The sequence below is a fragment of the Cannabis sativa genome, chromosome 1 (assembly GCF_029168945.1).
Source record: "Cannabis sativa cultivar Pink pepper isolate KNU-18-1 chromosome 1, ASM2916894v1, whole genome shotgun sequence".
NCBI classification, from domain to species: domain Eukaryota; kingdom Viridiplantae; phylum Streptophyta; class Magnoliopsida; order Rosales; family Cannabaceae; genus Cannabis; species Cannabis sativa.
The window spans coordinates 39,393,221-39,408,063 of record NC_083601.1 but is presented as its reverse complement, the minus strand read 5'-3'; the positions used below and the strand labels follow the sequence as shown (position 1 = coordinate 39,408,063).

The following is a 14,843-nucleotide window of genomic DNA, read 5'->3' as shown; positions in this document are numbered from 1 at the left end:
ATTAAAATTATTTATAAAATAAAAATTAAACAAAAATATAAATGATTTAGAATAAGAAAAACTATACACGTGCAAATGCACGTGGTATACTCACCTAGTATAATAAAAAGTGTAAATAGTGTGATAAATATTCGAATTTTTGAGTTTGATAGCGTTAAAATCTAATGATTTTTTTTAACATATAAGTACTAGATGTTTATAAAATTGTAATTTTCTTTTAATTTTATAAGTACAAATTCTGTTATTATCTTAAACAAGACACAATGAGGAAGGTTGTACTAAAAAAAATAGTGAAAAATTATAATTTTACAAACATTAATTATTTATACCACTTAAAAAATCATTAAATTTATAACCTTTAATTACTTATCCGCCCATTTACGCAAATAAAAATACCAATAGTTCAACAGATGCTGAATCGGTCCTTATGAATATACAGACACAATAAACTCAATTAGATTCAGTTGATAACATGGCAGAACTACCGATCCCCGAGTGGGCGAAGGAGTTATGGGGTGAATGGAATCTCAGGGCAGGAATTCTACTAAGCCTCATACTCCAACTTTTCTTGATGTTATTTGCTTCTCGGCGCCAACGATCCAGAAGCTCGTTGCTACTGATTTTCATCTGGTTATCTTACTTACTCGCCGATTGGGTTGCCACCGTCTGCATCGGACTAATCATCAAAACTCAGAGCAACTCTTGTAAGGACAAGGGAGATGACCACGTTTTGGCCTTCTGGGCATCTTTTCTTCTTATCCACCTCGGTGGTCCAGATACCATTACTTCATTTGCTCTCGAGGATAATGAGTTCTGGCTCAGACACTTGATTGCACTCGTTTTACAGGTTTTGGTTGCTGCTTACAGCTTGTTTCTGACTCTTCCCAAAAACAAGTTATGGTTTCCAACACTCTTAATCTTCGTGGTTGGAACTATCAAGTTTGGAGAGAAAACTTTTGCTCTGTATTTGGCTAGTTCTGACCATTTTGCGGAGACCATTTTGCCGGAGCCGAATCCTGGGCCAGATTACGAAGAGGCTGCAGCCATTTATACTGAAAACAAGACTGCAGTACTGGTGAGAATCCGTCCAGATCAGACACCAAATGTTGCAAATTATCCCAAGGAAGACAGAGTATTTGAAAATGAGAAAGAGTACTCTTTAGATGAAAAGATTAAGCTCGTGGAGGAAGCACATGTTTTTTTCAAAAGCTTCAAAGGGCTTATCGTTGGCCTACTTCTAAGCTCCAAAGAACGAGAATCAAGCCGGAAAGGTTTTCTCAAACGAAAACCAAAGGAAGCTTTTATGTTGATAGAGTATGAGCTCAGCTTCATATACCAAGTTCTGCACACCAAAGTGGTCGTTGTGCGTCAAAAAATCGGCTACTTGCTGAGATTTTTCAGTCTGTTATCCATGGCCGGGGCCTTTATCTTCTTCTTTTTCGTGGAGAAACACAAGTTCGGTCCGTTAGATGTTGTTATTTCATATTCCTTGCTGATTGGAGCCATTGGTATTGATTGCATTTCTGTTTTTAAACTCATATTCTCTGAGTGGACTCTTATTGCTCCAGTCAATAACTGGTGGTGGTGGAGAACAATTGTTGCCAAAATAGCCCTGAGAGGTGAAAGGTGGTCTGGGATGGTTTCCCAGTACAATATGATTAGCTATTGCCAACATGAACGCCAAGTAATAGTATCTTGTGTCTACAAACTGGGTGGCTATCTTTACATAAGGGGGATTCTAGACCGGGTCAAATTCTGGTTTTATTCTACCACAGAAACTGTAGATACTGATTTAAAGACTTTTATTTTTGAGCAGCTGAGAACAAAATCTAGCGTTGCACGGGATTTGAGGCGTGCCATGGAAGCGTGTTCAGAAAGAGGTGATTGGGCTCTCTTGGAAACTTCTAATTACATTAAGCTTAAATGGAGTGTTGGAGAGTTTCAATATGCAGAAAGTCTTCTTTTATGGCATATAGCTACAGAACTCTGTTACAATGAAAGTCCAAGTTTAAAGGGAGATCAGAGTAGAAATATTTGTAAACTACTTTCAGATTACATGTTTTCTCTTTTGGTAGCTCAAGGGTCTTTGTTGGCTCCAGTTTTAGGAAACTGGCACATAGTGTTTCAGGATACTTGCGCAGAAGCCAAGAGTTTTTTCAGTAAACACCATTTAGTACTCCATTCAGAATGTTGTAAGAAAATCATTGGCACAAAAACGGATTTAAGGCCTGCTGTTGTGAAAGGAAACATAAGCAAATCTGTATTGTTTGATGCTTCTAGACTTGCGAAAGATCTGGGCACAAACCAATGGAGCCTAATGAGTCGAGTGTGGGTGGAATTACTGTCCTACGCTGCCATAAATTGCAGACCAACTGTACATGCTCAGCAGCCTAGTAAAGGTGGTGAGCTTCTCACTTTTACTTGGTTACTTATGAATCATTTGGGTTTGGGAACTCAGTTCTATGAGCAAAAAGTGCAAGATGGAACGAAAATGGTGGCAGCAAAGTAAGATTTAAAATTCAATGATCAAGATGAATACCCATTTCACGTTCACTTGAGAAGAAGAAGAGGATGATTAGAATCATAGAAATGTTTTGATCTTCTCATGATTGTTCACCTTTTGTTTTTCACTTTTCTTTTACCACGTTTTTGTTAGCTTGTAATTTTTCTCTTTGGCTACTAATGACAATAAATTCTTTAGTCTTTACTAGATGTGACTGGTGTGAGAAATTTTAGCTTATTTAATTTCTTTCTTCGTTAGTGCACGAAAACAACATTTGTGAGGAAAATACATGGAAAAAAAAGGGAAAGTGATTATTTTGACTAGCGAAATGGCAAAAACAAACTTTTTTAGCCTTTCTCATATGGTGACCTAGAAGGCAGTAAACCATACTTTGATATTTTCAAGTTTAATCGACGACCAAGACTTTTATTCTACCAACTCTACTGGAAAATTAAACACATGGGCCCATAGATATTACAAATTGGAATAATCATTGAGAAAAGTAGATGCTGAACTTGGAATGCGACAAGAATAATAAAATTACAAAACGTACTGCCCCTTGCTGCTAGTTCTCCAGTTGAGTTCTATTTTATCTAACCAGTGAACAAGAAAACTCAATGCATTTTTGGCCTTAATTTAGTCCTTTCTTCAGTTACCGATTACCATCCTCGTCATGTCGACCACGTCCAAAAGAACCATCTCTTCATTTGAAACTTCTTATGTTTCTTTGGATCTTCTTTCCTACTTGAAATCTGGGCAAGTTACTTGTTTTCGAACATTCAACGAGGTTGTCATTCCAGATTTTCTTCGCCACTTATCCAAAGCAGAACACACCATCTCTCTCCGAACTATAAAAGAAGAAGACACCAACCAAAACGGCGTCGTCCCACACGTCGAGAGGAAGACTATAAACCACGACGATCAAACTTCACCATCATCTTCTTCTTGTAATCATGAAGAAAATGATCTCCTTGCAATGTTTGAAGAAATCAAAACCGACGCCGTTCACATCCAAAAGATCTGTGCAAGGCTGGAGCACTGGGAGACTGAGCTCAACGGCGCCATGAAAGACCTCATTCTCCAGAGTTTGGACGACGCTTTTAAAGAAAGGACGGGTGAAGTAAAGACCGATTTTCTCCAGGATAAGCTTAGTAGGACTCGAGAAACAGTTTCCAAGTTAAAGGATCAGATCTATTCAACTTTGAAAGACGATTTGAAAAACTCCAACTTGAGTTTCCGAAAGCCCACTCCTACATCCAGTAAGGTTACACGGCCGGTTAATTTACCGACGGTTGATATCAGTAAAGAAATTGCGGTGAGGTCGACATTTGAAGAAATCAAAGCCGTCTTCGAAAGCTTGGATCCGATTAAGAAAGTTTGCTTGCTCTGTTTCTCTGTATTTCCAGAAAATGCGGTGATAAAGAAGAAGGTTCTGGTTCATTGGTGGGTCGGAGAAGAGTTCATAGACTCGTCGCAGTGCGGAGATGACAAATCTGTTGAGAAAATCGCGAGTGGCTTCTTCAAAGAGTTCATTGCCAAAGGCCTAATCGAGCCCGTTTACAAAAAACGTAGGCCCAGCGCCGATAGCTGCAAAATGGAACCGTCCGTACGATTTGCCGTGATTATGATCGCGGAAAGAGCTGGATTCATCAAGTTCGACGCTGATAAAAACCCAATGGCGAATTTCTCCGGCTCTCACAGAGCTTGCTTAGTAAAATCCGAAGACGGCTCTTGTGTTCAGGAGCTGACGTACGGATTTCGTTCTAAGCAAGAGAGCGTACGGACAGTGTTCAATGTGAGTGAGCATCGTCTTGAGTTTAAACCAGCTTGGTTTTCGAAGATGAAGTACGTTCGGGTTCTTCAGCTGGGGAGGTGGGAGAGCTCAGCCAAGCATTTGATTGAGGTTGAGGACAGTGAATTCTTAAAAGAGTTAAAAAAGATGAAACATCTTAGGTACCTTTGTCTCAGAGGAGTCTCTAAGATTACAGAGCTTCCCAATTCGATCTCCAAACTCGAGAATTTGAGGATATTGAATCTTAACGGTTGTCACGATTTTCAGAAACTCCCTGAAGGAATAGGCTCGCTTAAGAAGCTGACTCACCTAGACATGTACGAGTGTTACTTGATTAGCCATATGCCAAAGGGACTAGCTTCCCTATCCGAACTCAGAGTCCTGAAAGGCTTTGTTATTGGTATGCAAAGATCTGGTGATCAGTACTGTAAGCTGGAGGATTTGACCAAGTTGGAACATTTGGAGAAGTTGAGTATCCATGTGGATAAAAATTCAGACACGGTCAAGAGAGAGCTCAACTCTTTGAAAAACTTTGAAAAGCTCAAGTCTTTATCAATATCATGGTCAAGAATCTACAATGCGCCAATCCCTTCAACTTCAAGGGGTTTGCTTAGAAGGCTTAGCACTCACAAGAATACGCAAGGCAGCTTGAGAAAATCATCCCCTGCTGAAGCTTCGACTATCCCCACAAAAGTGGGGAAGTTGGATCTCCATTACTTCCCCGATTCTAAGATATCCGAGTGGTTTTCACTTGGGGAACAGAAGGACTTGAGGAAACTTTATATCAGGGGAGGAGAAGTTTCTAATCTGAATGACCCAAAATTTTGCTGCGACACTGTTAGATATTTGCGCCTCAAATTTTTGTCTAAACTGGAGATGGATTGGCGAGAAATGAAACAAGTGTTTCCGAATTTGACTTACGTGGAGAAAAGCGAGTGTCCTCAACTCAGTTTGTTCCCTTGCGATGAGAATGGAATCTGGAAAAATGAATCAGCTCAAGTACGTAATTAATCATTATCAATTCATTTTTTCAAGTTTTGGTCTAAGTCTCTGTTTGTCGTAATGTATTCGTGATTTATGTGTTCAAAATTTTCTTTTATGGTGTAACTTTAATTATCCATGTAATGTTTTAGAATCAGCGTTGTAACTTTAATTTATGCATCTAATCCGCCCTATACTTGTTATAGCCATAATACCATTAACCAAATGCAGTGTTCAAATGATATTATTATATAATGTAATATTTAAATTAAATAATTATGTTACGAATAATAATTAAATGTAACAAATTAATAATTTTGTCAAATTATAACATGTATTGTGGAGTTACAAATGTGTTGATAATGATTATAAAAAGAAGAGTTGCAAATTAAGAATGATGATCATAAATTGTGTAACTCTCCTCTTAATATTATTACTCTTAAATTATTAAAAATTGTTACTAATTATTTATGAATGTGAATGAATGATAGTTATTTAAAATATAACTATTGGGGACATGATTTATTCATTTATAAGGTGTATAAATAGTTCAAAATTATGTGGAAGTGGTTTGGAACATTCGAAGAAGAATTAACCAAAGCTGAAAAAAAGTGATAACTAGTAACTAGTTACTGTTCTCTTCAGCATACAATTGCATGCGTTTTTGAATGCTTGGGAGTCTTTTAACATCTCAAAACTTCTCCAAATCACCAAATTAATACTATAAACGCCTAAACTAAACCAAAAACAAGAAAAAATAATATATTAAGACACCAAATTGTTACAAAGTCTTGTCTATTGACATGGTTGGGTTCTGAAAAGTATTGTTTTGTTTTGTTCTGTCATTGAGTCTACGTACTTTCATCAAAGTTTTTACGGTATGGCGGAGGAGTTTATGAATGATGCTATGGAGGAAGAAGAGATGGGCAGATTAGTGTATGATGATGATGATGAAGATCTATTGGAGTTTGACGATCGGTGGTGTCTTGTGGGACGATTCCTAACCAAACGGGGCGTAGATTTTCAAGCTATGCAACATAAAATGGCCACTCTTTGGCAGCCGGGTAGAGGTATGTACGTCAAAAACTCGGTCCAAATCATTTTCTTTTCCAATTTTACCATGAAGTGGATATCGAAAGAGTTATCGAAGGAAGTCCTTGGACTTTTGATCGGGCACCTTTGATTTTTGAAAGGGTGACACCGGGTGCTAATCCGAGATCGATCCCGTTAAACCAACTAGACTTCTGGATTCAACTGCATGATATAACATCAGGATTCAAGTCTGAGAGAGTAGTTCGGGATGTTGGCAATTATATAGGCAAATTTGTTAAGTCCGATCCTAATAATTTTGCGGGTGTGTGGAGAGACTATCTCAGAGTTAGAGTCACAATTCGGGTGGACAAAACTCTCGAACAAAAGATGAAACTGGAAAAGAAGAGCGGTGCTTCCTGCAAGATTCTATTCAAATACGAGGATCTTCCTACATTTTGCTTCATTTGCGGTGTTCTTGGCCATTCGGAACGGTTCTGTGATAGGTTGTTTGAGACTCCTCTTCATTTGATTGATAAGCCGTATGGCTTGGAGTTGAAGGCAGCCCCGAGGAGACGACACTACACTATGGGGGCTCAATGGCTCCGATCGGCCGTCGTGGCAAAAGCTGGTGCGTCAAGCTCTCATGGAGGTGAGAGGGGACAACACAATAATGTCACAGAGAGAAATTCGGGGATGGGGATTGTGCCAGCCAGCAATCCGAATATGCTTGAAGATTATGGAAAGAATCCCACTAATCAAGCTGCTGGAAGTAAGGAAGACATATATGGCAAGTCAAAAGCCATTGAATTGATGACAGGATCAAAAGATAATGATGCCGTGCCTAGTATTCAGGTGATTGATTTAAAAAGAAGAAAAACAATTATGGAAAGTGATTATAATGGGGAAGATGTTGATGAGTTGGTTGGGCCATATGATAAAATGGTCCAGGACGTTAGTGGGGCTGAGTATGAAGATGTAAACATGGGCTTTAATGATGGGGTTAATCAAAAAAACTTCATTGGGGCGGGTTCTGGTTCCCAGGCCCGCCGGGCATTATGAATGTTTTGAGCTGGAATTGCCGTGGGCTTGGGAACCAACGGGCTTTTCAATTCCTTAAAGAGACTATCTCTCATAAGAAACCCAAATTTGTTTTTCTCTGTGAAACTAAATGCAATAAGTTGAGAATGGAATGGATTGGAAGGCAATTGGGCTTTGAAGGGATTTTTGTTGTGGAGGCCCAAGGTTTTAGTGGTGGGTTAGCTTTTTTATGGAAAGAAAAAGAAGATGGAACTTTGTTGGGCTTTTCTACAAACCATATTGATATGTGTGTCAAAGGAGAGGGTATGGAAACATGGAGACTCACTGGGATTTATGGGGACCCGAATAGGAATAACAGACACAAGACCTGGGATCTTCTTCGCACGATCACCAACGACTCTTCACTCCCTTGGTGTGTCATAGGTGATCTCAACAACGTTTTAACTCAGGAGGATAAGCAAGGAGGACACCCGTACCCAAGGTGGTTGATCGAAGGCTTCCAAAATTGTCTTAATGAGTGTGGACTCAATGATATGGAACTCACAGGCTATCGCTTTACATGGGAGAAAAGCCGGGGGACAAGTTCCTGGATCGAAGCTCGCCTGGATCGAGCCCTTGTTACAGACGCCTGGTTTCATCTATTCCCTGCTGCCACGCTAATCAATCTGGAGCACTCAACGTCTGACCATTGTCCCTTGCTGTTGGAGCCGACTGTGCAAAGTAAGTTTCTTCCTTATCATCGTTTTCGTTTTGAAAATGCGTGGCTCAAAGAACCTATGTGCTATCAAATTATTGAAGATTGTTGGGGTAGAGATGGTAACATGGGAATTATTGATAAGTTGAACTTATGTGCCTCTAACCTTGCTAGTTGGGGGAAGGAAATTACTGGGTGTTTCAAGAAAAGAATAAGAAGTTGTAAGGAGGATCTTAATCGGTTGAAAAATTTGAGGGATGCCTCTTCGGTTTCTCGATATGATGAAGTCAAAAATAAACTTTCAGCTATACTTGATCAAAGAGAGACGTTTTGGAAACAAAGAGCCAAACAGTTTTGGCTTAAGGAAGGTGACCACAATAGCAAATATTTTCATCTTATGGCTAGTAAAAGAAAGAGGAATAATAACATCACAAAACTCAAAAATGACCAAGGTGTTTGGGTTGACTGGGACCACGGCTTGAAGGAGGTTATGGTTGAGTATTTTTCCTCTTTGTTTTCGGCATCTGGTGTGTTTTGTCAGGAGGTTATTGATAGTGTCGATAGGTTGGTTCCTGAGATAGCCAATGAAGAGTTTAATTTAGTAGTGTCGGAAGAGGAGGTGCGCAAAGCGGTGTTTCAAATGCACCCAGACAAAAGTCCGGGACCAGATGGTATGACTCCAGCCTTTTATCAAAAATGTTGGAATGTGATCAAATACGATGTGGTTAGTTTTGTTCAACGGTTCTTTGAAAATGGGCGGCTGGTTTCAGAGTGTAGTATGGCTAATGTGGTGTTGATTCCGAAAAAAAAGAATCCAGATACGATGAAGGACTTGCGGCCTATTGCTCTTTGTAACGTCTTATACAAAGTTGTAACAAAAGTCATGGCAAATCGGATGAAACCATACATGGATGCAATAATTTCAGATTCTCAAAGTGCATTCATACCAGGAAGATTGATCTCGGACAACGTAATGGTTTCATTTGAAGTCCTCCATTACTTAAAGCGGAAAAGAAAGGGTAAGACGGGTTTCATGGCACTAAAACTGGATATGAGTAAGGCTTACGATCGGATCGAATGGCCTTTCTTGGAAGCTATGCTTCTGAAAATGGGGTTTACTCATAGATGGATCGGCTTAATCATGTCTTGTGTCTCTTCTGCGAGCTACAAAATCATTCATGGGTGTCATGAAATGGGCCCAATCAATCCTACTAGAGGCATCCGTCAGGGCGATCCGCTTTCTCCCTATTTGTTTATCCTTTGTGCAGAAGGTCTATCATCTCTCTTGCGAAAATATGAGCACCATGGTTATATCCACGGTTGCAAGGTCGCTAATGGGGCGCCCCGGGTCTCTCACATGCTATTCGCTGATGATAGTTATTTGTATTGTAAGGCTACCTTGGAGGAATCTCGCCGTATTCAGGAATTGCTACGTAAATTTGAGCTTGCATCTGGCCAACAAGTGAATTTGGCAAAGTCTTCAATTTTCTTTAGTGGTAATACAACACCAGCGGTTAGAAGTCAAGTTTGTACATTCCTAAATGTTTCAGAGGCGGCTGAAGGAAGTTTCTATTTGGGTCTCCCTAGTACTATGTCTCGCAACAAGACTATTGTTCTAGGATTCTTAAAAGACAAGGTGCGGAAGCGTATACAAGGGTGGGAAGGCAAGTTTTTGTCTAGAGCGGGGAAAGAGATCCTTGTTAAAACAGTTTTGCAATCCTTACCGACTTACGCTATGAGTGTTTTCCTTCTACCCTTGGAGATTAGCAGAGAAATTGAGAGAATGATGACCAAATTCTGGTGGCAAACCTCTAAGAACTCTCAAAAAGGTATTCATTGGATGGCCTGGGACAGACTAAGCAAGAATAAGAAAGGGGGTGGTCTTGGCTTTCGCGATTTGCGGGACTTTAATTTGGCGATGCTTGGGAAACAAGGATGGAGATTAGTGTCTAGACCGGACTCTCTAGCTTCAAGAGTGTTCAAAGCTAGATATTATAATGATGGTTCCTTTCTCACTGCTCAACTCGGCTCCAACCCAAGCTTTGTGTGGCGAAGCATTTGGGAGGCTCAAGATTTGGTTCGTAAAGGTATAAGGTGGTGTGTGGGCAATGGTCAGTCTATATCTGTCATGGGTGAGCCTTGGTTACCAGACGAAACTAACCCTTTGGTTGTTTCATCTCACCCGACCCTTGCTAATGCTACAGTAGCAAATCTTATGTCCATGGACAATGGGGGATGGGATAATGAAATTATAGAAGACTTATTTGATACCCGAGACCAGCAGTTGATAAAGAGCATTCCTCTTCAAGCTCCCACGGCCATGGATAGACTGTACTGGACTTTGGAGACCTCTGGAATTTATTCGGTGAAGAGCGCATACAGTTTTTTGCAAAAAGAAAAAGGCTACTGGTATGAGGATCAAACCGCTTCTTTCTGGAATAAATTGTGGAGTTTGAAAGTCCCTCCAAAAATAGCAAATCTGCTATGGCGTGCGTGTACGGAGTGTCTCCCAACTCTGGTTCAGCTTCGAATCAAGAAGGTGGTCACTTGTGTACTCTGCCCGTTGTGTCAGACCGAAGAAGAATCAACCTTGCACAGCCTCGTCACCTGCAATGTGGTTCAACAATGCTGGAACCGTGTGGGAATTGGAACTTCGGCCACACCAGAAACGTCCTTTCTGCAATGGTGCAGCAGCCAATTTCAAGCTGCAAGTGGAGATCAGCGGTGCCTTATTGCAGCAGTCTGCTGGGCTGTTTGGGGTGCCCGAAACAACCTTGTGTGGCAGAGAAAAATTTTTAACCCCGTTAATGTGGTCGCGTTTGCAACAAAGTATCTTGATCAATGGAAGAATGCTAGAAATTCCACTTTGGATACATCTCAGACTGTTTTTCAGTTCGGTGATGGTAATGAGCATTGGACACCTCCAAACGGTAATAGTATCAAGATTAATGTGGATGCGGCTTTGTTTGATGGTGGACATAAGTATGGTTTGGGAATGGTGGCTCGTGATCAACACGGTCTCCTCATTGAAGCCCGAACAGTTCTCTCACATAGCTTGGTTGATCCTCCTCTCGCTGAAGCTATCGAATTGAAGGAAGCACTTAGTTGGATTAAGGAAAAGCAATGGCAACATGCTCAACTCGAATCTGATTGCCTCGGTGCTATTCAAGCTATTCGTAGCTCTTTAAACATGCTTTCTTTGTTTGGTTTGTTAAATAAATTAACAATTAACCCAAGATCTATTTGTATATAACATAGAACACAATAATAAGATATAATAATTAGGTATGTGTACCTGATTGATCCATAGCAATTATCTCTGATTGATCCACAGTTACTCCAATTTGATAGTGCAATACTATCAACTAAGTCTTCCTCCCTAGATCTCTAAATCAGAAGCAGTTTATTTTCTCTGATTATCAAAAGGTATACAATTGTGATGAGACAATATGTATTTATAGAGTTAGGGAGGGGACTTAGCTACAAAACCCTAGTTGGGCTGGGCCTGCTCATCAAAGGCTTCAGTCAACTAGAAAAGCCCACACTTCTGCTTCACCTAGACTTTACTCACAGATGCTAAGCCCATTAACAATTGATCACCAACAATATGGGCTAACGCAGCAAAGAACTATCCAATCAACCCAAGTTTTAATAAAACCAATAAAATTTAATGTAAGCCCAAATAAAAAGTCTAACATTCTCCCACTTGGGCTACATTAATTTTAATACATATATATATTATATTAAAATAATTTTGTTTGAAAACGACTCATGGATTGAACAACAGGAAAACATTTGTGGCCACTTTAAAAAAATGATAGTTCTCTGATAGCATCTCAACATACCGGTCCAATTTAACCTTTGATAATGAACTATGACAATCATATTGTTTTTAAGTCAACAAAAGACATTCATAATCACAAAATACCAAAGTATTAAATCGACATGGTCAATAAGTCTAGTAGTGTGGTAAGGAATTATGTTCAACATGTGATCAATTTAAAATAACATAATATCCTTATCAGTCCTCAATTTCACTGATACCGTGATGCTTAATAAATAAGCCAGTGAAATTAAACATACACTACTTAATAAATAAGTAAGTGTCACTAAACTTGCTTAAAACATTAAGCCAACAAAATATCATTGTTATTAAGCAAATATGCTTAAAATACAATGATCACAACAAGATATGAACTACATGCTTTCAATTCAATTATTCTCGAGAATATAACAAAGCCTAACTGAAAGCATAAACATCCAATAATAAAAATTATTGGCCCACAAAGTAGTTCATAACATCAACAAGTAAATTACATATAAATGTAATTTCAAAAGATAAAGCAAGAAACTCCCACTAACCCAAAGGAGCAAAAGATTATAAAATGCTCATAACAAAAACATGTTTATTAAACAATATGGAACTTAGTCCTTTGGTTAGGGGATCTGCAAACAACAACTTGGTCTTTCAATATTCTATCACAATGTCTCCTTTCTAGACCAAGTCTTTAATAGTGAGATACTTTATTTCCTTATATTTGGAAGCACTACTAATCTCATTATTCTTTGAAAAGAAAACAACAATACTATTATCACAATAGATTAGTATAGGAGAGGAAATAGGATCAACTAGTCGTATCTCTAAAATCAAATTCTTTAACCATAAAGCTTGCAAAGATGCCCCATAACATGCAACAAATTTAACATACATAGTAGATGATACGATTAAAGTCTATTTAACACTTTTTCAAGAAATAGCAACACCAACAAAAGTGAAAATATAGCCAGAAGTTGACTTTAAATCATCTACATAACCACCAAAATCTGAATCTGAATAACCAACAACTTAAAGATTGTTGACATGCTTATACACAAGCATAAAACTCTTCGTTCTATGCAAATATCTCAAAACTTTATTGGCTGCATCCTAATGATCATGGCCAGGATCAGATAAATATCTCCTAAGAACATCGACCATGAAAGCAATGTCAGGTCTAGTGCAAACCTAAGCATACATCAAACTCCCTACTACATTTGCATATGGGATATTCTTCATTGCTTCTCTTTTTAAGTCGTTCTTAGGACAATGTTGCTTAGTAAATTTGTCCCTTTTAAAATAGGAACGAAACCAGCTTTACACAAATCCATGTTGAACCTTTTGAGCACACGAGTAACGTAAGCTTCTTGAGGTAAGCCAAGAACTTTTCAATTCTTATCATGATGAATCTCAATCCCCAAAACTAAAGATGCCTCTCCAAGATCTTTCATATCAAAATTGGTAGATAGAAAACTTTTGGTCTCATTTAGTAATGACAAATCACTGCTGGCAAGTAAAATATCATCTACATAAAGAACAAGAAAAAATATGATGACTCCCACTGATCTTCATATAAATACACTAGTCAAACTTGTTCTCGATGAAATCCAACAGTGTCATGACCTTATCAAACTTCAAGTACCACTGGTGAGATGCTTGTTTGAGACAATAATTAGATCATTTCAATTTTCCTCGAAGCCTTCAGATTGAGACATAAAAAATTTGCTCACTCAGTTCTCCATTCAGAACAATAGTTTTAACATCCATTTGATGCAACTCTAAATCAAAATGCGCAACTAAGGCCATAATAATTCTGAATGAATCTTTAGTGGAAACAGGTGAGAAAGTTTCAGTGTAATCAATACCTTCTCTTTGAGTAAAGCCTTTAGCCACTAAACGCGCTTTAAACCTTTCAATCTGTCCCCTTTTTATCCCTTTTAGCCTTTAAAATCCACTTACAACCTATTGGTTTAAAACCATCAGGTAATAAAACTAGCTCCCATACACCATTTTTCTTCATGGAGTCGATCTCATCATCCGTAGCTGCTAACCATTTTGAAGATTGTGGACTATTAAGTGCTTCACTAAAAGTGACAGGATCCACAAAATGATCAATATCATATTCTCCTTCTCCAAGATAAACAAAATTATCATGACACTTTGTTGACTTCTTTTGTCTCTGAGATCTTCTTAGAGGAGGTACTTCTGGAATAACTTCTCTTTGTTGATCATTGTTTTGAATAACATCTTCCACAACTGGAATTTCTTCAATAACAGGATTCCCATTAACAATAGGAGCTTCATCATTAATAGGCCCTTCATCAATAATAGGACATTCATCATCTTCGATATCGGGAGCAATATATTCATCAACAATGGGAGCATTACCAACTGGAGTAGGATGGAGACTACTATTATCATCTCTTGAAAATGACATAGGAATACAAATTCCTTTAGAGGACTCCCCATTTCAAGAGATGTTGAAGGAATTTTTTCAAGAACATCAAATTCCGTAAATTTAGCGATTCGAGATTCAACAATTCGCGTACCACGAGTGGGACAGTAAAAGCGATAGCCTTTTGAGCGCATTGGATAACCAATGAAATAACAGCGATTTGTTCTCGGATCTAACTTTTTCAAATTAGGATCATAAATCTTTACTTCACTGACAACCCCATACTCGAAGATGATTAAGACTAGGCTTCCGCCCAAATCCACAACTCAAAAGGGGTCTTGGGAACAGATTTACCGGGAACACGATTTAAAATATAAGTTGCAAAACATAAGTGCTTCACCCCATAAAAACTCGAAGATTTGTTCTACTCATCATACTTCTAACCATATCCATGAGAGTGCGATTTCTCCTTTCGCAACGCCATTTTGCTCACAGTGAACCGTGCATAGTGTATTGAGCAACTATACCATTTTCTTGTAAGTACTCTGCAAAAAGCCCCATGTGTTGTCCAGATTCTGTATAACGACCATA

At 38.7% G+C, this 14,843-nt stretch overlaps 2 protein-coding genes across 2 annotated transcripts; both read left to right on the top strand.

Annotated features, from left to right (window-relative positions):
• Nucleotides 1–472: 472 nt before the first annotated feature.
• Nucleotides 473–2,509, top strand: LOC115704611 (uncharacterized). The gene has a single exon (XM_030631811.2). It carries the CDS (start codon nt 473–475, stop codon nt 2,507–2,509), a length of 2,037 nt encoding a protein of 678 aa, XP_030487671.1.
• Nucleotides 2,510–3,176: 667 nt separating this feature from the next.
• LOC115707660 (disease resistance RPP13-like protein 4) lies at nt 3,177–5,499 on the top strand. The gene has a single exon (XM_030635685.2). It carries the CDS (start codon nt 3,177–3,179, stop codon nt 5,304–5,306), a length of 2,130 nt encoding a protein of 709 aa, XP_030491545.2. The 3' UTR covers nt 5,307–5,499.
• Nucleotides 5,500–14,843: the final 9,344 nt, after the last annotated feature.

Excerpts from the sequence above, each read along its gene's own strand:
- LOC115704611 (XM_030631811.2), top strand. The coding sequence starts at position 473 with ATGGCAGAACTACCGATCCCCGAGTGGGCGAAGGAGTTATGGGGTGAA.
- LOC115707660 (XM_030635685.2), top strand. The coding sequence starts at position 3,177 with ATGTCGACCACGTCCAAAAGAACCATCTCTTCATTTGAAACTTCTTAT.